The following is a 21,033-nucleotide window of genomic DNA, read 5'->3' as shown; positions in this document are numbered from 1 at the left end:
ATTCTATTCTCAGAAAAACACAGCTAATGCATAACAAGACAAGAAAAACACACATATATCCACCAGATACTACATTGAATTTAGGGATCGATTTTACCGAAGATCGTTGTGGAAGCTGTTTATGCATCGTCAGTAAACAGGATTATTCCTGAATGTGGAATATGGCTTAATCCTGGATCTATATCCGTTAAGCTCACTGTGGAACGACTTATTTGCTCGGGAACCTTGATTTGTGAAATAAGGTATAGCACTTAATGGCACGGCTCTCTCCACTTGTACAGGAGCCAGCGAAAGCTATTTTGTTACAGAACAGTGCACAAGAAAAGCACCAGCCGTAGCAGTAGTATTGATAAAGATGCTAATGCACAGTGCCATGTATTGAAGTGTTTTGTAGCTTTGCTCAGTTTTGCATCAATAAGGTTTCTTCCTGACCCAGACATATTTTACTGAAACCTGTGTGTGTGGACTATTGTTATACTCGCCTTTCATCCATCTGTGGGCATCCAGTATGTGCATATGCTCTATACATGCTGCGTGTTCGGAGATGTCTACAGATGGCTGTGGGCACTTTTAGCTAAGACACACAGATTTTCAGACTCTTTTGGTCGTCTTAATGTGAGAACAACAATTCCTGCAGCTGTTGGCATTATAAAAGTAATGATATGGTTGCCCTTGGACACTGTAATACTGCAGTTTGCTTGAGCTTTATGGGCCAGCTGAGGTCATTAAACTGTATAGGTTACACTTTCATAAGAGGTTCCAAGACAGCTCACACATTTCTGGCACAGTTCTCCGAAATCACTGGCTGGGCAGCCTGAGAAGAATCACTGATCAGAAAGATATTTGTGGAAATAAGCCCCTAACAGCTTTTTTACTGACTACAAATAATCCCACACATGTTATAGACTTTCCTGAAGCAGAAATGCTGCAGGGAGCTTAATAGCAAATGATACTGCATGCGACTCCTGGATGTGTGGTGTGTGTGGTCTTTCTTCTCCTTAATAAATTCTTGTGTGTTTTTCTGCTGCCATCGCCAAGATCCTTAACTTAGATTCTTAGAACTTCTTTGAAGTTCAGTATTTAACTTTATTCTTTTTTTTTTTGCCTGTTTGTATTCATGTGAGTGTATTAACATCCACACAATAACTCCAGAGCAGCACATGATAAATATCATACACCACCCAGTGCATCTGTACAGTGGTGTAATTAGTGTGGCGTCCCTTGGGGAAGGAGAGGGGTGGACCTTATACTTACATTTTTATAGGGATAAATGAAAGCACTATAACTCTTTAATGATTTAATTAAAAGTATTTGTGGACTAATGTGTTCCCTAGCTTATGCAATAAATGTCTCATCAGCCACTTATGAAACACTAAAAACTTTTAAAAGCTAACATCTTTTTTGAGCCTCCATGTGTCTCCTTAACCCTACTTTAGCACTGCTGGGTGTCAGAGTGGGGGAAAAAAAGATGAAAGCATAAACTTTTCAAGGGTCTTTTCTGCACCTTTTAACTTTCAGTCTTGTCATTGCAGGGGGAACTTGGATCAGAAGGGCAAAAGGGAATCGATGGAGAGAAAGTAAGTACCACTATCTTCAGCAGACATATATTCCATACCTAGCACATCAACCAGGTCTGGTTTCGTCAGGGAATCAATTCTTATAGGCTTTTCATTTTCTGTGTGATGACCTGGGGGTAGGAGCGCAGCAGAGTTTTTCTGTGTGGCTGTTTTCAGGTGCTTGTCATATCTGAAGCAGAGCAAGGAGTGCTCTAGCCGACATTGTCCTTCTGCAGTGAAATTAATTGATATGCTGCCATAGGCTTGACATACTAATGGACTAAACTCATTTCCCAAATTACTGTAAGCCCTTTCTGTTTCATTTTAGGTTACATTTTATTGCATGCTCTTAAATCTGGCTGCAGTGATTAGACTAATGTATGTAATATACACTCTGATAAGGCGCACTATTAAATGATAATTGTTTTGAATACATATCCATTCGAAAGAAACAACAACAGCACCACTTAGATCTTATTAAGCGTTTTTAGCCACAAGCAAATCTGTTTTCCTTCCTTTAAAGCATAAATTAAATGAAAGCGTGTTCTTTTTCTTTTTTTTTCTCTCGCTTTGTTGTTTTTTGCTATACTGCTTTTGTTTGCTCACATAGCACAATCTCAGTAGATGTACTGAAAGCTGTGCAGATGGTCAGTTTAAAGTAGCTTAATAAAGGGACTTCTTTTCATCACCATCTCCCACTTGAGTCAACAAACAGCTGCCACAGAAATCAGCCTCCCTGCAGGCTGCAGACCCGTGATCTGCCATATAACAGAGAGAGAAAGTGGATAAAAAAAAACAAAAACGGATAAACATGAGTGTGCGCAGCCAAAAGAGTATTTACTGATTTAATCCAGTAGAATTACCTCCCTGTTTCTTGTAAGTTCTCAGACTGTCAGACACCGATGCGATGGTGCACGCTGCTCCTGATTTAAGGAGAAAAACACAGTGTTGTGTGGTTGGATGCCATACAGTAAACCTGAAAAAAAAAACATCTACTGTTTATATTATTTCCTAAGAAATTTTTAAAGAAGTGGTTCAAATAGGAAGGATTGGCTTTGACGAGATAGTCTGTTTTGTCCCTTTTGGAACTGACATCACTATCGGCTGTTTGAAAAGTGCAGTGAGCTGCTACATTGACAGGATTGGACCAAGGGTCTGCTGAGAGGCGATCCTGCTCCCCTCTGCTCGCTCTTTCTCTGGGTGGCAGGCGTCATTGTTAGTGGTGCTCAGTCATAAACTACTCTGCCACTAGTTTGGTGTGAGGATATATGTTTTCCTAGAGAAGTGACTTGTTTTGATCTTTGTGCATCCCTAGGCGCCAGGGCTTTCTTCGGTCATGCTCAAATGGCTTTTCATGCGTGTGCTGAAGGGATTTATTATACTGTGCCCTACTTCCTTGAGTGATTTGAAACAAAGAAAAAGTTGAGAAATTGAGGTCCTATTTGTGAAGCATTGCTTCTAGCAGGCGTGTTGGTCCAGCATCTCAGATGCCCATTATGGATAATAACGTATGGATCCTGGACGTGCTTAGCCTAGCTTAGCTTGAAGACAGCTGTTCTAGCTAAATCAAAAGTGAAAAAGAAGATACGAGTCCGACCTGCTGTATCTTGTTATCTGGCAAGCTTGCCGCTAGTACATCCAAGAGGCACCTGGGATTTGCCTTTGAGCTGAGGTCCGTAAACATGTTTTGGACCTGTCTTTGTAGAAAATCACAGAAATGACACTGACATCTATCTTTTCATCTGATGCTGGGAGAGGAAAACAAGTCTATTTTCCCAAAATGTCAGCGTGTTCCTTAGAGAACAGCAAATTTCTGGAGTGTATAGAGAACTTATTCTGCAGTGGATACAGCTTTAAATCAAGCCAAATGCCTTGAGTATTTATTTTTAATTAAGTGATAACAGTTTTATTTACTAAATTGCTTTTTTTCTGCCCCACTTTACTTAAACGTACAAATTTGTGCTAGAAAGCTAGGATCTCGATTCCTTGCACAAGAAATTTTGAGGCACTGCTGTAGCCACATCCTTTAACATACTATATCATCACCCTTGAAACGACATTTCTTCCTCCTGCACCACCAGCTGACGAGCAGTTGTTCTAAGCTGAGACTTTTACCAATTCAATCGGCGTGCTCTGAAATGGCTACTAGCTCATCATCTGTAATTATTGCAGCATAGATAACAACAGAATAAGCTTTCAAACTTGGTGCTGAAGACAGCAGTGAGTGACACTGAACCAGAATAGCAATGCTGAGTGTCATTAAAGCAAGACAATAAGCTGGGAGACTCCAATGCTCTACATGACATGCAGTCATGCGATAATTTCTTCAAATACACACAAGTTTCAGCCATTCATCAACGTCAACACAATGCATTATGTTTCCAGTATGTATCCTTCTAGAAAGAGAATAAATTATGGTACGAATCAAGCTTTCATTATTTGTTTGTCCCTTTTTTCCCACAGCTATGCTTTCTCTGTGAGTCATTTGACTTCTTGATCTAACACTTGCATTCGATTTCGAATAATATGATGGCAGGACACTGTAGACAAATAGATGGGATTTAAACTAGCCCCATGTCTCATCAGTGTGCAGCGAGCATTACAGGATTAAAAACCAGTATCCCCAGTGTCAGGTGAGAGGATGAAGCTGAGCCTCATCGACTAAATAAATCTGCAATAAAGCTGGGCCGTCTTTCCAGTTAATCACTTACAGAAATTAGTGCTAAGAGACTCGAAAGTCCTAAAATCGTCATTTGTAGCGAATAAACAGCCCCTAGCAGGAGAAATAAATACTGTCCTTAGTATTGTAATGTCACTTTAAATGAATATACTGTAATTATTGTTTCTGCTTATTTAGAAGGTAAGAAGCAGGGAGCACGGCAAACACACTCCCTGCTTAATAACAACGCAGAAGATGTTGTCTGTTTAATGTAAATAAATTAAAAGCTGTCTATGGTGCACAAATGTATTTGATGATTTCAGTTAACCTATTTACTCTGACCACTCCTGTGACTTCATCACCTGATCTGTCCTTTTACTGCAATTAGCTCATATCCCATTTTTAAAGCTGGTGTGTTATTTAAAGCTAGAGTAGACACCCGAGAAGCCGGAATTCTGTGTATGAGCATGTGCTCCGGTATCATTTTGCAGATACACCTCCTATGGGATGGGACGTGTTACTTTGTGGGTAATTCAAGTTACATTCGTGGAGACAGGATGTTCAGCTGAAGAGTGAAGTGTCATAGGAAAAAACAAGGGACTAGTCACACCGATGAAACATGATATCCCTTGTTCTAGATGATCTGTGACAGTGTAGTCTAATATCCTCGCACTACGAGCCATTGTTTGGGTTTCCTGGGTAAATTGTATTTATTCAGAAAGTGCAGAAGCTGTCAGTGCTACAGCCCGATCCCAGTGTGATTAGTCTTATATCAGAATGTACGGGGTAGTGCATTGCTGAGCAAAGGGAAAGTCACAAAAGGCATTTCCTTCTGTAACCTCCATGGCATTTGTACGCCAGCACTCAAGATATCTATGTTACTTACAGATCCTGTTCCATGGAGCTTTAAAGGCCTGTCATTCGGTGTAACAGCATTTCCCCACCATAGCATTCAGAATACTTACTATAGTTTTTAATTTAGCCTTCACTCAATAAGGCCAAACCTTGTTTGTGATGATTAAGTTGTTTACAGTAGTTAGAACTTGCAATCATTCTCCTGCTTCTTAGACAAGGGCACCGACCTGCAGCTGCTCTAGTTGGTAAAAGGTAAAAGTAAACACAATTAGACCGCATTTGTTCATCCCTACTTCTCTGGCTCTGTTTATTTGCTTGCTTTAGTTGTCTTGTGCTGGGGAGTTGCCAGATTGTCTTGTCTCCGCTACCTGAGCGAAGAGACACAGTGGTGTGTGTAATTAGCAGGCAAGTGTACACAGCTCCCCACAGTGTTCTGACCTCGTGCTGCAGGAACAACTGCCACACAGTCAGCACCAACTTATTCCCAGCCCCTTCTGCCTCCTTTATCCTCCCCTGTAAATGCAACAAAGCCCCAAGCTTGCAACAGAAGCTAACAATATATCCGGCCCCTGTCTGCATCTCGCTCTTTGTCATCGTGCACCTAAATTAAGCCTATGGGCTCACGACTGAGTCCATTAGATAGAGAGAAAGCCTCTTAACCATGCTGTAGTGTAGCAGGAAGGATAATAAAAAAGAAATAAAAATGCACTTTTTTTTCTCTTAAGGGGTCATTAGATGCTCTCCCTTCAGGTAGCATTTTAGCAATTTAGCAACGGTCAGCCGAGATTATTTTAAACAGCATTATTTCAGAACAATCGCTAAAGCACCGCTTCTTTAACGCCTACATTCATTGATTTGCATTTTGAATAATTGTTTGCTTTTGACTTAGTATCTTATCCATTCCTTGAAATAAATTAAGAACGGGCTTAGGAATCACTTAGGAATCACTTTACATATTGTTGGAGATATTTCATGTAATTACTGTGTACATGAATGGCTCAAACTGCACATTGACTTATAATGAAAAAATATAGGTGTATGGATTCAAATGGTAGTATAGTGTATTTGTTTTTCCTTTTAACCACTTTTGTGCTGAATCTGATTTGACCATTTTTCTATTAACAAACGTATGTATTGTGTCTGACATTTAACTTACTCAGAGGGCATTCTGGGATAGCTTTACACCCTGACAACTGTGTAAAACTGGTAGGTTTCAAATGTACAGTGTTTGCAACAGTAACAACATCAACACCCAAAAAAAAAAAAAAAAAGATTTTGGCTGAATGGAAAAAGTGGTTCCATCTATTTTTATGAAAGAGATTATTTAAAATAGTTGATCTGAACTTCTGATATCCTAAAGGAGATAGTGGAATTAAGTGAAACCTTTTTTCTATTAACTCTTAATGGTTATCAAACCAGTGTGTTACAAAAATATTAATACTGTTTGTAAAAAATCAAAAAGTAGCTTTACTACAACATAAAAATATGATATTATATATGTAGATTTTTTTTTTTTGCATTTCTTTTTTTTTTGCATTTCTTTGTATTTCGTTTTCCTGTTTTGCTCAGCAATTTTCTTGTACATTTAACTGAGATCCTCCTTATTAGCACCAAATCCAAACTTTTGAAGGCGATCCATTTCTCACTCACCATCGATAACTCCACAGTTTTCCCTTCTCCTCAGGTTAAGAGCCTTGGTGTCATCCTAGACAGTTCACTTTCCTATAAATCTCACATCAATAATCTCACCCGTTCTGCCTACTTCCATCTACGTAACATTAACAGATTGCTTCCTTCTCTTTCCACCCAGTCTACGTCCATTCTTGTCCACAGCCTTGTTACCTCCCGTATTGACTACTGCAATTCTCTTCTGCATGGTCTCCCCCAAAAATCCCTCCATAAGCTTCAACTGGTTCAGAACTCTGCTGTGGTGGGGTTGGGTGGACTGTCCAGGGCTCTGTGGAGCCGGGGGGCGCTACTGCACTGGGCCCCGGTCTGATGGGCCTGGGCCCCCTTTCCCTGGCGGGTCGCGAAGGGTGGGAGTGCCTACTGGGGTCAGCGGGGGAGCTGGCCCCAGGGAGGGGTTACCTGCCCCTCCCTTCCTTCCCTCCCCATCTCCAGCTGCCTCCCTCTTCCCGCTCCTTCACAACCACCCACACATGCAGGGCCTTGGAGTAGGGGTATGTCACCAGGGTGCAGAGGAGGCTACCCCCCCCTCTGTCCCCTTCTGGCTGCCTCTGCCTCAATTTTATCCCACAACTTAGACATTCACATTATTCACACTCTCATTACACATACATATAGGATCTTGGGGGTGGGCACAATCACGGAGTCCAAATTACCATCAGGGTGTATACCTCACCCCTGACGTCCTTGCCCACCTCTCAATTTTAAATACACTTAGTCATTGAGGGCTAGCAGGAGGGACTATGCGCTTACCTGCTGCTCCTTGGCAGGTAGCTCCATGCCCTCCTGGGTTTTAATTGCACCTTAGAACACAATGCATCAACACTACAATGAGCGGGTGGAGGGAGGTTTGGAGTCTTCTCCCACCCCCATTCTCTGCGGCCTGCTGGAGCGGGAGGGCTAGTAGGAGGAGTTGGCCGTCCGCTGCGGTCTGGGTGTGGGGCCTCCCTGCTGCTGCGGAGTCGGGGGGTCTGCCTCCCCCCACCCAGGGAAAAGGGTAACACCACCTGGGTCTGGGTGCATTCCCCCCTCCAGGGGCAAGGGTACCTAGACCCGGTTGTAGAGTACGCTTGGGGAGTGTGATGTGTGTACAGCGTCTCTTTATGTCTTCTCCAGTTGGTTGAGTGTGGAGTGAGTGCAATGAGAGCATGAGGGTGGGAATGGATGTTTGTGTCTGTGTGTGCCTGTATGTCTGTGTCTATATGTCAGGTTGGGTATCAGACGCCACCTCTCTGGGGACACCTCAGGCCCTCCAAGGTTTGGAGGCCTATCTCCACCCACCACCACTTCCCCTGCCGGTGGCGGACTCCCTCAGGTGTCGGTGTGCTGGTGGTTCTTTGTGTCTGGGGGTGGGCGTCCGGGTACACACCGGCTCACTCCTTGGCGGCCGCTTGTCGGGGCCTGGGGCCTGGGGCTCGCTCGGGCCCCCTTTGGAGGTGGGGTGCCCCCGGCCTCTCGGCCTGGGGCTCGGTCACTCAGGCACAGCTGGGGGCCGGCGGAGCTCACGGGCGCGTCACTGCAACTCCCCCTGGCTTCTGCTCCGCGGCTGCTGGGCGAGCCCTCATCTGGGACTCTCCTCAGCTCTTACTGGAACAGTGGCGCGGCTGCCCCTCTGTTGGTCTTCCGTGGTCTCTTGTGTTCTGGGGACCTCTGGATGTCTGGAGTTTTGATCTCCTCCATACCCGCTTCACACCCTGGAGGACGGGGCTGTGGCCCCCCCACACTCCCTAGCAGATCATTACATGGAGAAACCTTTGGAATGCAAGCATGCTGATCCACACAGGTATGCACACAGGTGTACACATGGGTATTCACAGACGCGGACTAAAGCTTTCTTGGCTGCTGCCTCAAAGCACACTGTGCGCTGTCTATCTTGCGTGCTGCACAATATCGTTTATTATTTAGTAACTATTGATATCTATGACTAGCTAGTTTATTGTGATGGTGCTTTGTTTTCTCTATTATTATGTTGCTCTTTGTTGTTTGCTGTCTCCTCTGTTTGTTTTTTTTGTTGTTTGTTTGTTTTTTTTTGTTTTTTTCTCCATACAGGTGACCCAGGAGTTGTTGTTGTTTTTTTGTTTTTTTTCTCCCCCCTTCTCACCGTCTCTTCTCCCCTTTGGTTTTCTTTCTTTCTCTCCCCCTCTTTCTCTCATTCATTCCCCCTGTCCTATTTCTTAAAAAGAAAAAAGGGAAAAAAAAAAAAAAAAAAAAAAAAAAAAAAAAAAAAAAAAAATGACAAAGGATGAACTGAAGCTCTGCCATCACGTAATGTCGCATACTGCTGTTTCTGATGTCATTTAAAAAAAAAAAAAAAAAAAAAAAAAAAATAGAACTCTGCTGCTCGCATTATCACCAGAACCCCCTCCTACCAGCACATCACCCCTGTTCTTCAGGAACTTCACTGGCTCCCTGTGAAATTCCGGATAATATTCAAACTTCTTCTGCTCACCTTCAAGGCCATTCATAACCTCGCTCCTCCTTACCTTTCTGACCTGTTAACCACTACCTGTTCTGCCCGTTCACTTCGATCTTCTTCTTCTATCCAGCTTGCTGTACCTTCCTTCCGCCTCACCACCATGGGAAGCAGAGCTTTCAGCTGCTCTGCTCCCAGGCTGTGGAACTCTCTGCCCCCAGAAATAAGAAACATTGGTTCTCTCCCCCAGTTTAAATCCCAACTCAAAACTCATCTGTTCAAATCTGCATATTCACTGTGAATCCACTGTTTGTTCATTTTATCTTGTGCTTGTATTTTATTGTTCTTATTCTGCCATTGTTTTACTAAGTGTTTTATCCTATTGTAAAGTGTCCTTGGGTGACTTGAAAGGCGCTCATAAATAAAATTTATTATTATTATTAAAGCACCAGGTGCTGGTGCTATAGTTTGAAATCCACAAGGTCACATTATGGCTATTTAATACCAAAGCTTTAGTCAACAGGCTCAAAGTACAGTTCTGAATTGTACTTTGATTGGCTGCAGGGAAATGTAAAAACAAGAAAAAAGCTTATTAACTGGTAAATTTTTCCCCATCTTTTCATTTTTGTACATCTGTGAAAAATGCTTAACGAAAAATTTGCAAGGCTGCCAAAAACGTCATCCAAAAAAAATATGAAGGCTTACTTTTTAATTGCTCTGGTTGTTCTCCAGATGATGTGTAGGCCTGCAGTGCATATCTTATAAACCTTTATAGGTCAGAACAATTGCACAGATGTGCCAAGTTTTCGATCAAGCAAATTTATATTTTAAGCCAATGTGTCTTTTACTACAGTGTGTATTTTTATTATTTGGAAGAATTAAGACATTCTAACTTTTTTCTGTAAAGCTACTTTGTTAAGTTTTTTAATTAAAATATTTACCAGAAGGAAACATTTTTGTAGCTTGCAGATTGGCTATGGCAGTTGCAGAGCTTAGTTTGACTGTGTGAATGACTATAATTTAAAATAAGGTGGGAGAGTGACTTGTGGGCTGACTCAATTTTTGTTTGACCTGAATTTTTGACAAGAACATGTGGTGCCCCTGAAAAATAGCTCACCACTTTACAGAAGCTTATCACACTTGTATTATTCGGTTTGAATTATGGCAGTTCCCTGTCAGCTCTTTAGTAAACACATTGTTTTGTGTCTACAATTGGGGAAAAAAGTGCAGCAGAAGGCCACAGTTCCTATTAAAAGCCTTCAAATTGTCCCCTTTTATTGTAAAGAAATTCTCAAATCCTGAAAAGTTCAGAATGAATGAATCGTCTATTCATGTGAACAGCCTGACACGAATATAAGATTACAAAGAAATCCTGCTGTTTTATTAATACTGAATTAAAGAAATGCATCAGCATCACTCCCTGGTTTAATGATGTTATATATTTGAGAAATTGAAGTCAGACGACCCAAATGCAGGACTCATAGGCAGAAGCGGACCTCAAGTGGAAGGCAATTCTTTATTGCAGCTGGTGAAGTTAGAAACATAAATCTAAAATGGAGGCAAAACTGAGTTGAAAATCCCAAGAGCCGAAAATCTAGGAAGCTCAGCGGGGAGACAGACAGGCAACTACACAGTACGGCGTGACAAGGAAGAAGTGAAAGATACTGCTATTTATACAAGGATTACTGAGAGGACTGGAAACATCTGGGAAACAAGAAAAAGGTGACAGCAGTCAAAACAAAGACACCGGGGACAGAGTAAATCTAAACAAATGACACAAGAAACAAGTCACTATCAGGAATGCAAAACGAACAACATCATAACAGAACAAAATGCTATACTAACACCAGAAAAATAGATTGTAAACTAGGAAAATGTTCAAAATTCTACAATTAGTGAACCCAGAACTAGCTGAGAATATAGACATACCAATCTCAAAGAAAACCTAAAGTACAAAACTTAAAACCCTGCAATTTTATTTTGTGTGGCGTGGCATGCCATGGGTAAGATCATTATGAAGCCTGTGAAACTGATGATTATTTAGACTTCTGACTGACATGCTACATCATTATATGACGTAACATGCAATCCATTGCTATCTTGTGTCAGTGTAGTGGAAAGCTTTGGATCCTTCATTTCAATTCAAAATGAAAAAGTCGAACAAATAGTCTGTGACACTGTCATAAAAGATGCCAATATATGGGTCTTATTCAATTTAAATGTACAAATGTATTGGAAATGGCAGGAGTAAGTAATATGTTTCTATAACTTTGTGAGTGAGGGTTGAATCTGAGTCTGAAGGTTAGGAGCAATCCTCTATGGGAATGAAGAGGAGGGCGATAACATTTTGTTAGAGAGCTTGCTAATGATCTTTTAATAGTGGCTTACAGGAATGAGCAGCGTGGGATTGACAAAACAGTCTCAGTCAATCTTCAACTTCAGACAACTGAATAGAAAATTGCCCGTAGCTATAATGTCCTGCGCTCATATAGATTTAAGCTGTATGGAGGAGTGATAACAAATGGCTGATAATTAGAATGAAGCACAGCTATACTAAAATATCTTTTGTTAGCTTACTGTTTCAGAGCCATGCAAACCGCAGCTCTAACATCTACTAACAACATTTGTCAGTGAGAAACCTGTAATGATTTCTAAATCGTCTTCTTTTGATAACAAACCCAGATTTAAACCTCAAAAACAAAAATGACCTCAACAAGAAGTTGTCAAATTGCAAATATTGTGTCGTGATGTGATGTTAGATATGTGCGTAAAATTTCCCAGTAACCCAAAAACACAGAGCTGTGAAAAGCAGCAATGCCTGCCTAATGGTTCCTTTTCTAAAATAGCTGTTACAGATCACAATAACAAGAAAACATGTTTATATTACAAAAGGCGTTTCATTGTAATAAGTCCTCTCATATTGACAGAATCTGCAGTTGTTTTCATCCTCGTTATCAAATGAGCCTTGCGCTCCGATGCTCTTTAATTTTCTGCCACAGCTCTGGTAATATTGAAGAGGGGAATTTGCTTCTGGATTCCCTTGTGTCAGATTGCCCCAGCAAAGCGGTTAGGCTGTTGATTTAAAGAAAGAACCGAGCTCACACATGTGCAACTATGAGACAGCTGTTCTATTATTGACAGTGCATGTGGGCTGAGGGACCACATAAATTGATGCAGTCTGATAAAATCACGTCGTTGTCATTTCACTGTTGGTGCAACTTAAAGCGAGGCTTCACTGTAGCTGTCGTTATCTTACAGAAAATAACTTTCCACCACTGTTAGCAAGGCGTCTACTTTCTGAATGGTGTGGCTGAAGACAAGGCTTGCAGGGAACAGGCAATGAATTTGTCTCTGGTAGCAAGACTTAATGTGATAAGGGTAGGTAATCATCCTCTCCAGATATATAATTCACTATTAATAGCCTATCTGACTCTAAATTTAACCATGACAAATTATTGTATTTCTGAGTCATTTTACAGCCCGCTCACGCTCCCCATCTTCCCTGCTCCCCCCTAACCTATTTCAAAGAGTTGGTGCTACTGGCCCAAATGTGTCACACCTAACAAGGCTCGCTGCAAATTTAGCCTGTCAATATGTGTCAAGCCTCATTCATCAGCTATCACTCTTCATCTGAGCCGTCCTCGTACTTTCACAGTTCACCACCGAAAGGTTTGACTTTGCCCCGAGCTTGCATTGGTTCAATCCCACCCCCAGGTTCTTTGCTTTGAGGTTTAAAAGCAATGACAGTCACTGTCCTTGCTAAACGTAAGTGCAACAAGGGAACACAGAGGGAAGGGGCTGGGGGGGTAGAGACAGTGTAACCAGCTAATCATGAGCGTCTCACCATAATTCAGCTACATTGAGTGTCCTGTGACTGACATCACCTGCTCTTTTCTCATTGACCGGTTGTGACAGGCATGAGAATCTCACATCTGCATGGTAGATTTGATTTCTGAGTGTCAACATACTGACATACAGTAACACATCCAGGGTATTTTTCATTACATTTTTTTTTTAAATTCCATAATTCTCATTAAAAGGAAAAATGAAGAAAAGATGTGTTGTATATTTTTTGTCCCCAGGGTTTGAAAGGTGACTCAGGGCCAGTTGGTCCAGTTGGTCCCAAAGGAACCAAAGTGAGTGAGTCTGCTGTACATGCTGGGCTGGAAAACATTAGAACAATAATCTTTTTCGTAGTTTGCTTTTCTGTCATCAGGGAATCTGCTTTACTTTCATGAGCTGCAGTCTCGATAATGTGGCTGTCCATCTGTTTGAAGTGCTGCTGTGAATTGCTACTCCAAACATGGCAAACTAAAGGATATTGTTATGGCTTTCATAACTTAGCAAGACCTTATTGATGGCCGTATAGAGTAGCTTTTATCCTGGCAGAGGGAAAATGGTCCACTCTCTCTATTTGTGGAGTATTTATATATTCAAAGTGATATATTTTTGTAATGGGCATGCCCAGCAAATCCCTTTATCTTTCCCTTTCTAAACAGGTCTTTTCTGATACTGAAGCTTAGAGATGAAATGGGAAATGCATACCATTGCCTGCAGTTTGCTGGACTACTCATAGGAATAGTATTTGACATTAGGTTTTTAATTCTAGGAATACAATAGTTGCATAGGTATGCACAGGTGGCTGTAGCTGGTTCCATAAGTCTGGGGTTTAAGACAAGAGTTTGATGCAAAACCTTGTTCTCATCAGTGACATGAATTAGATTAACTCTTGTAGTGATGTGGAAAATATTGGTCTTTTTAAACTTTTATTTTCATGCCACAGTGGGATTATTTCCCATATATGAGTTGGAATGTTTTTCCTATAATTAGTTGCCATATCTCTTGCTCTTTTATTTTTCTTCCCTTATTAGGGCTTTTTTCCCCTTTTTTTCTCTCTCTTTGCTGTTGTTGTTGTTGCCTTTTGGTAGAACTCACCGCATAATTGTAGGTGCAATGCACTGTCTGCCAGCCTTGAAGTTGTAATGAGGTCTGTGTGTTTCTGTGAAGACAACAGAGAATCACAGCGTATTTTATCCTGTTTTCCGGATGGGAGGGTGAGAGAGGGGGTGGAGAGAGCGTTTGTTTGTATGGAAGCTGACAGAGAGAGGCAGATTTGGAAGCATAAAGTAATGAGTCCCCTGAATATCCCATAGCAGGCATATTTTAGCTGTGACATTCATTTAGACAACAAAATGGATATGAACTACAAACACCTTCTTCTTTTTTTTTCCCTTTCATGCACATCAGATAAAAGAATATTGGCAGCAGTAAAGTCATCTATTTCTCAGCTCAGTGCTTTATAAATGTTGGGACTGCTGTGAAGAGGGGGTAGGATGGCAGTAATAGTGAACAGTGATCTACAAGTTTTATCTTAAAAGACAAAAAAAACAAGAAAACAAGACAGTCAGCAAAAAGGATGTGAGCTCATTGCTTACATTACATTATGTTGGCATCAACAGGCGTTTTCTCCTTCCTTATATGACTTTTTCTGACCGCCTGTATGTAACAGTCAGCGAACAGTGTTATCATGCCTCCCCCTTGTTAATGCTGCAAAGCTCTCTCATGATGTAGTGTGCCTGCATTTGTTTTAAAGCCTGTCACACTTAATGGCCCACCTGCCAATGTGAAAGTCATCAGACATGCTTCATGTAAGGACATAGTGTAAATACCAGGTAATAGCCTTCTACCGTACATAGTGCTTATATTTGAATATACCTGCTATGAAATGTCATCTTACATGAGCTGACCTTCAGGGTTTTTTCTCACAAACATGATAGATGGCCTTTAGGTTTAATGATTATCAGTCAATAAAAGATTTTATAAATTTAGCTGAGTATGATAAAGAGTTAATGCTGCGCATTTTATTTATTTATTTATTTATTTTTAATTATTGTCTTCTCTTACAGGGTGATACGGGTCTGCCTGGAACTCCAGGGCTGCCTGTAAGTTCACACTTCTTCATTTACATCTCATTATGCCATCTGTGTATGTGTGTGTGTGTTCAAATAAAGTGGTGATGTTAAAATGTACTTATGAGGGTATGAAATGAGATGCATGAAATGGCAAAACTGAGCTTTGTAAATACCACAGCCTTTTGGCAGGCTCTACACATAGTGTTAAAACATCTGGCCCACAGAGATGGAAAGTGGGGCACTCCGGTGAACGCTCTCTGTGTCACATTACCGTCGCCTGGGAATGGGTCAAACGAGGAGCAGATAGATAGGGCTCAGTGGGCGGTTTCACTGGAGCCAAAAAGGATAGGCATGAGCAGCCAGGCAGAGAAGAATGGAGCTCCAAGCCTCGGGCTGGGTGTGGAGTTTGACAGGTAGTCACTGGCTGTATCCTACACGGGTGAGACAACCACTTACTGGAATGGTATCTGTCCCTGCAGACTTTGTGCATTTACAGACACCCGTGAGAAATGACACCGGGATTTACGTCTTGTATATTTCTCTTGTTTGGCAATATCTATCAGAAAGAAAACATAAAATCAGACACCAGTTCCACTTCACAACCAAACAGAAGCCGTAGCAGACCACATATACATTAAGTGTATTTACTTGTCTAGTCACCTACAGTACGAACAAGTAGCCCCATAATTTGTTGGACAATAACACAGTTTTTGTAGTTTTGCCTCTATACACCACCACAGTAGATTTTAAATCAGATAGTTACGATGTGATTAGAAACCTTGAACATCACCAAATGCCATATTTCTTCCACTGAGAAGCTCCAGTAGGCCTTTACTGCCTTCAGTTTTGTCTTCAGTATCCGAAAAGCATGATCTATATGGGGCTCAGACTTGGCCAGTGAAGAATATCCAGTGTCTTTGCCTTGAGAAACTCTTGGGTTGCTTTTGCAGTGTGGATCATTACACATTTGCACTGTGACGTTCTGCTTGATCAGGATTGTTTTTTCAATGTTTGGCTGAATCTGAGCAGAGAGTATATCCCCGTACACTTCACAGTTTATCCCGCTACATCTATCAGCAGTCACATCATCTTTAAACACTAGTGATCCGGTTCCACTGGCAGTCATACAGCACATGCCCATGCCATAACAGTGTCTCCATCAATCTTGACAGAGTGTTTCTCTCCTTCTTCATAGCTTTTTTCTTTCCATTATTCTGGATCCATAAATCCAAATATTTGTTTATTTTTGTTAGAACTGTGCACACTTTTGTAGATTTTTTCTAGCAAAGTCTAATCTGATGTTCCCATTCTTGATAGCAACAAGTGGTTTTGTCCCCTGTTGTAGACTTGAGAGGGTTAGTGGGATTTGGCAGATTGGATGTGGTGGTGCAAGACAGGGAAAAGAATCACTTAGAAATCAATCCCATAATAATTTTTCTTGTCCAAGCTCACTTGTGCTGGTACTCTGATATTCCCTCAATACAGATTCACTCAGTATTCAGTGAGTTAAACTAATCAGCTTGAGTAACACAAATTTGGCAAAGACCTGCTTCAATTTGTTTTGCAAGCAATTTCACAAAAACATAATTCTGCAGCATGTCACATTGGGATTGAATATCTGATTTAAGAACTGAAGTGAATGCAGACGTTACATGCAAGATTTAAATTTCCAGTTCATAAAATTCAACTTGCTGAGCAGTGCTTACCTTTGAGAATAATCTCTCATCTTCGTCTCATCTTTCAGTCTCCGAGTGCCACGCATGAACTTTCTCTCCCTAAGACATACAGGAGCTGTACATTTTTCCTAGCAGACACGTTTTGTGACAAACTGTGCAGATGCAGTGTGTTTGCTTTGTGATATTTGTTGAGCTCTTGCCTACCACTTACAGAAAAATGTTAATGAGTTTATGCTGACTCCTCTTGTGTAACACTAGATAGATGATGAGTACTGCAATTGAAACTTGATTTACATCTGCACCATGAATCATCTCTGGGATGAAAAGGAGAATATAAAGAATGTATTGAAGGTGTAAGCAGGCCGTGGGATGTCATTATTTTCTTATTACTGAGCATATTACTGAGTATCTCCACACCTTTGCCGAAAGCAAGGCAAGGCTGCTGCACACAAAAAAATTAACTGATTTTAAGGGTAATATGCATTAACCTGCCGATCAAATTTAATTGCTCATTAACCGAAGGTATTGGATTGCCATTCCAAATTGCTCCGGCCCTCTCTGACCCCCTGTCCTACCGCCTTGAGGTTGTTTTTAACTTCGCTAGATGCTGTGAAGTTTTTTTCCTTAACCAAGTAAACATTCTGCAATTGTGCGCTTTAGTTGTCTTCTGTAGTCTTTCAGGTCTTTTCTTGTTGGTGAGCTGGTCAGTGCATTCAGTCTTCTTAACAATGCACCAGACTGTTGATTTGGCCGCCCTTAAAGTTTTTGCTGGATTGCTTATAGGTTTATTTTGGGGGTTTTTTCCTGCTAATGGTGAAAGTTCTGCTTTGTCATGGGAGCAAAAATAGCTTTAATTCCTAAACAGTTAAAAAAAAAAACCCAAAAACCCTTGAATTAAGGCTGAAAGTCTGTCCCTCAATCACATACTGCTTATTTGATTTCAAATGCACTGCAGAGGTGTGTAGAGGCATGTCTACAACAAGAAAAAAATAATGCGTCTTTGTCCAAAAACTTACAGATCTAACTGCATTGTGACTGTGTGGGCACAGTGTGTAGGCTCAATTCGTTATTGCAAGGGAGTTGATTGCTGATACAGAGTAAAAGTATACTGCGGGTGGTTAGCTAATTATGTGCATATCATGAGGGGATCAGCCTGCCAGTTTTAATCAGCACTGGTCTGTTACAAAAACTGTCCCACTGCTTCTGGCCTGCCCCTTTTATGTCACCAAAGTGCTTACAATGCCCACAGAACACTGCCACCATTCATTAGCTATTCTCTAATGCTAATTTCCCATTTGTAAGGACAAGCAATGCAACAGTCTTTCTCCGACAGGCAAACAGGATTTTAGCAAACTTTCTAACATCATGCCAGTAAATTGGTCCGCGAGCGTGAGCAGAAAACGTTGGGAGGAATTTTTTAGTGCAGACGTGCTGCCAGTGGATTTGCATTGTACTGCTTGTTAGCCATTGTCAAGATTCTGTGCTAACAATCCCAAGCAAAGACCACTGTACCATTGTACATGAATAATTGATTTATTAGCAAAACAACTGCAGGGGACTGAGTCATGTTTTGTTGAGAGTGTCACAGGTCAGAGCTGGCTTTCTTTTTATGGACACAGCTGCAAAAGTCTGAGAGTTGTCAGCCTCCTCGTTAGCTTTTTTTTTCCTTTTGTTACTTTGGATGAGGCGTCTGACTGACTTGAAAGACGTGCGTCATGAATGTCCATCTGTGCAGCTGTCTCTGTGAAGAAAATCAGCAGTCTTTGACTTGTGGATGCCAATTGAAAGACGACACCAATTATTTGGGTTGTATTTGAAAGCGGAGATGTGGTGCGTGGCGTTGTTTTGGTTCTGAGACGACTCCATTTGGCCTTTCTTGACAGTGAACAGCAGGGTGTCAGGAGAGTTGTAGCAGTCATGCCCTCATTTCTCTTCAGGTCATTCTGGTCAAGGATAATTATGTCATGAACAATTGTGTGGCATGTATTTTTATCCCCTAATGTGTGAATCATGTTGCATTTTCAAACTGACTGAAGTGCTTTTTTTTAAATACAATTTCTTTTAATCACAGGCTGAGAAAGAATGTCTGAAAGGAGATCAGGTACACTGACTTTACTTAATTGTATTTTCTCTGAGGCATCCTGTACTATTGTGTTTTTACTTGCATTTTTTTTGTAAGTATAAATGTCACAATTTGCTGTTTTCAGGGTCTCCAAGGTGAAAAAGGAGAGAAGGTAACAAATATTGTTCTTGAATTTGCTGCTGCAGAAGGTGCACATACCATGTTTTCAGTAAAGTACAGCTATTTGGTTTAGCAGCCAATTACCGAAGCACCATACGCATGCCCTTGCACAAGACATTGCTCAGCAGATACCTTGATTAACTTGCTAATAGTTTCTTATCAAGATACTTTGTAGAGTAATGGAATGAATATCTGATCAAGTGAGGCTGCAAATTACCCGTTCAAGAGACACTACTCATGTAAAAGCCATTCAGAAGTGAGAATGAAAGCTACAGCACTATCTAGTGTCTTCTATCCTTCATGCAGTTCTAACTAAGCTAATGCTGTATTTCCTATCACAGTAAAAAAAACCCACTAGCCCACTATAAACCCACTAGCAATCCACTGGTCTGTTGAGAACAGACCAGTTCTAGTACCATTCTGCTTTGCCAATTGTAGTAGCCTTTTCACCATGATAGATGTCTTTTCCCTAGGGATCGGCTGGAGTGCCTGGTCGTCCAGGGGAACCGGGGAAAGAGGGCAAAAGGGTGAGTAAACAGAGACAGATCGCCAGTTGTGTGGCCTGGCTTGTGGTTGTACTGACGGAGAGGACCTGGCCTGGGGAGAGGCCAGGCAGCAGCTGAACGGCTGTTGTTGTTTTAGAGGAGGCAAAGATGATCTGTGGCAAGGGGATTGCAATGGGCCTGCAAAAGGAGACGGGTTGGTGTGTGCTAGCTGTATGACAATTAATGAATGGGCTCACTGGTCAAGGGGTCACACACACACACATACACACTCATAATATCACTGACAGAACACATGGTTCAGTCCCATTGGGTGACAGTATTTGGTTTCTTAAATAAGCCAGCTTGATTTGAGACAGACACAGCATCCATTACTGAATCAACTGAAATGTTATATATTTATTTGTCAGCTCTTATTCTGTGGTTAGAAATATAAGTGTCAGGATTTTGCTGGCAAAAATGTGCACTTAATACAATTTTTATTCAAATACATTTTTTTTTTCAAAGCCTTTTTAACACAAAATTTCAGTCTCCGTGGGAGCATATGGTGATTTCCAGTTGATTATACTTTAATTGTTTTGGAGCATTGTTAATTCATGCATGAAGTTCTGATATTAATAATAGATAAACATAAAACACTGTGGTTAGAAGCTTGAACAAGAGCAAGAATGTTATTTTTCCTTGCCGTCACAGCTGAAAGGCAGCTCTCGCGCACAGGTGGAGAGAATGTCCTTCTGCGTGTGCCGTTATTGACTGGCCTGTGATAAAAAAATAGCTGCTTCATGCCACTCGGTGTTGGTGTTTGTTTTACAGAGAATGGTCATAAAACAGCAGGAAAACATTTGGCTCACTGCAGCAAAACATAAAATATATAGGAGGTTCAGCTGTAGAGCACTCATAAGTAGGTCAGGGAAATGTTCTTTTCAGATTAAGGCGAACCCAAGATGATGCACAATACTCGTGACATCTGGAGACGAGCATCTCAAAAATTCCACCCTTCTGTGTGTTAATGCATTCCGACTCAAAACTTCTTCCAATACCATTATAAATTTATGACCTATCATCGACCATGTTATTTCTCAATGGCTCATTTCCCATAATGCATAAAGTATCCGACTCTATTGTGAGGGAGAGAATTCACGGTCAACGAAAGCGATCTCAGTGAGTGCAGATGTTTGTTTTTTTTGTTGTTGCTGTTTTTTATGCTTTTGCTTCCTCGGCCTCATTAGTCATTGTGTTATTTTATACCTAGACTGACTTAAGTAGTGGCTCAGCGTCAAAGGGACCGAGCATCAGAGACATCAATTATGGTGTGTGCTTTTCTTCTGGAATACAGTTTCATTCAATCATAATTGGGTTAGAAGAAAAAGGGGTGTCTCTCTCCGTGTTTGATGTTGTGGCTTCTTCGCTTCCTATATCCCTATCTTCTATATCCCCATAATATTTTTTTGCACTTGCTATTTCTTTGAAGATTTTACAGGTAAAACTGCCATAGGGCTTTAAACAGGCGATCACAGACTCTCTGGTGTTG

General features: G+C 41.2%; 1 protein-coding gene across 5 annotated transcripts in view; it reads left to right on the top strand.

The window, feature by feature from the left end:
• LOC102311109 (collagen alpha-1(XIX) chain) overlaps positions 1-21,033 on the top strand; it is a 103,024-nt gene that overhangs the window by 21,732 nt on the left and 60,259 nt on the right. For 4 of the 5 annotated variants that reach the window (XR_006053246.1, XM_005915483.3, XM_005915485.3 and 1 more), the window contains 6 exons: positions 1,533-1,577; positions 13,252-13,305; positions 15,076-15,111; positions 18,829-18,858; positions 18,965-18,991; positions 19,473-19,526. Coding sequence is in view for 4 of the 5 variants with exons in the window: in XM_005915483.3 (XP_005915545.1) it covers positions 1,533-1,577; positions 13,252-13,305; positions 15,076-15,111; positions 18,829-18,858; positions 18,965-18,991; positions 19,473-19,526 (246 nt within the window). In the remaining variant the exon portion in view is untranslated. The remainder of the gene's footprint in view (positions 1-1,532; positions 1,578-13,251; positions 13,306-15,075; positions 15,112-18,828; positions 18,859-18,964; positions 18,992-19,472; positions 19,527-21,033) is intronic. The other variant, XM_005915484.3, reaches the window with a different exon arrangement.

This window comes from Haplochromis burtoni, unplaced genomic scaffold, assembly GCF_018398535.1.
Source record: "Haplochromis burtoni strain Fernald_Lab_line unplaced genomic scaffold, NCSU_Asbu1 Contig_12, whole genome shotgun sequence".
Taxonomy (NCBI): Eukaryota; Metazoa; Chordata; class Actinopteri; order Cichliformes; family Cichlidae; genus Haplochromis; species Haplochromis burtoni.
The sequence above is the reverse complement of the archived record's forward strand: the minus strand, read 5'-3'. Positions and strand labels throughout refer to the sequence as shown.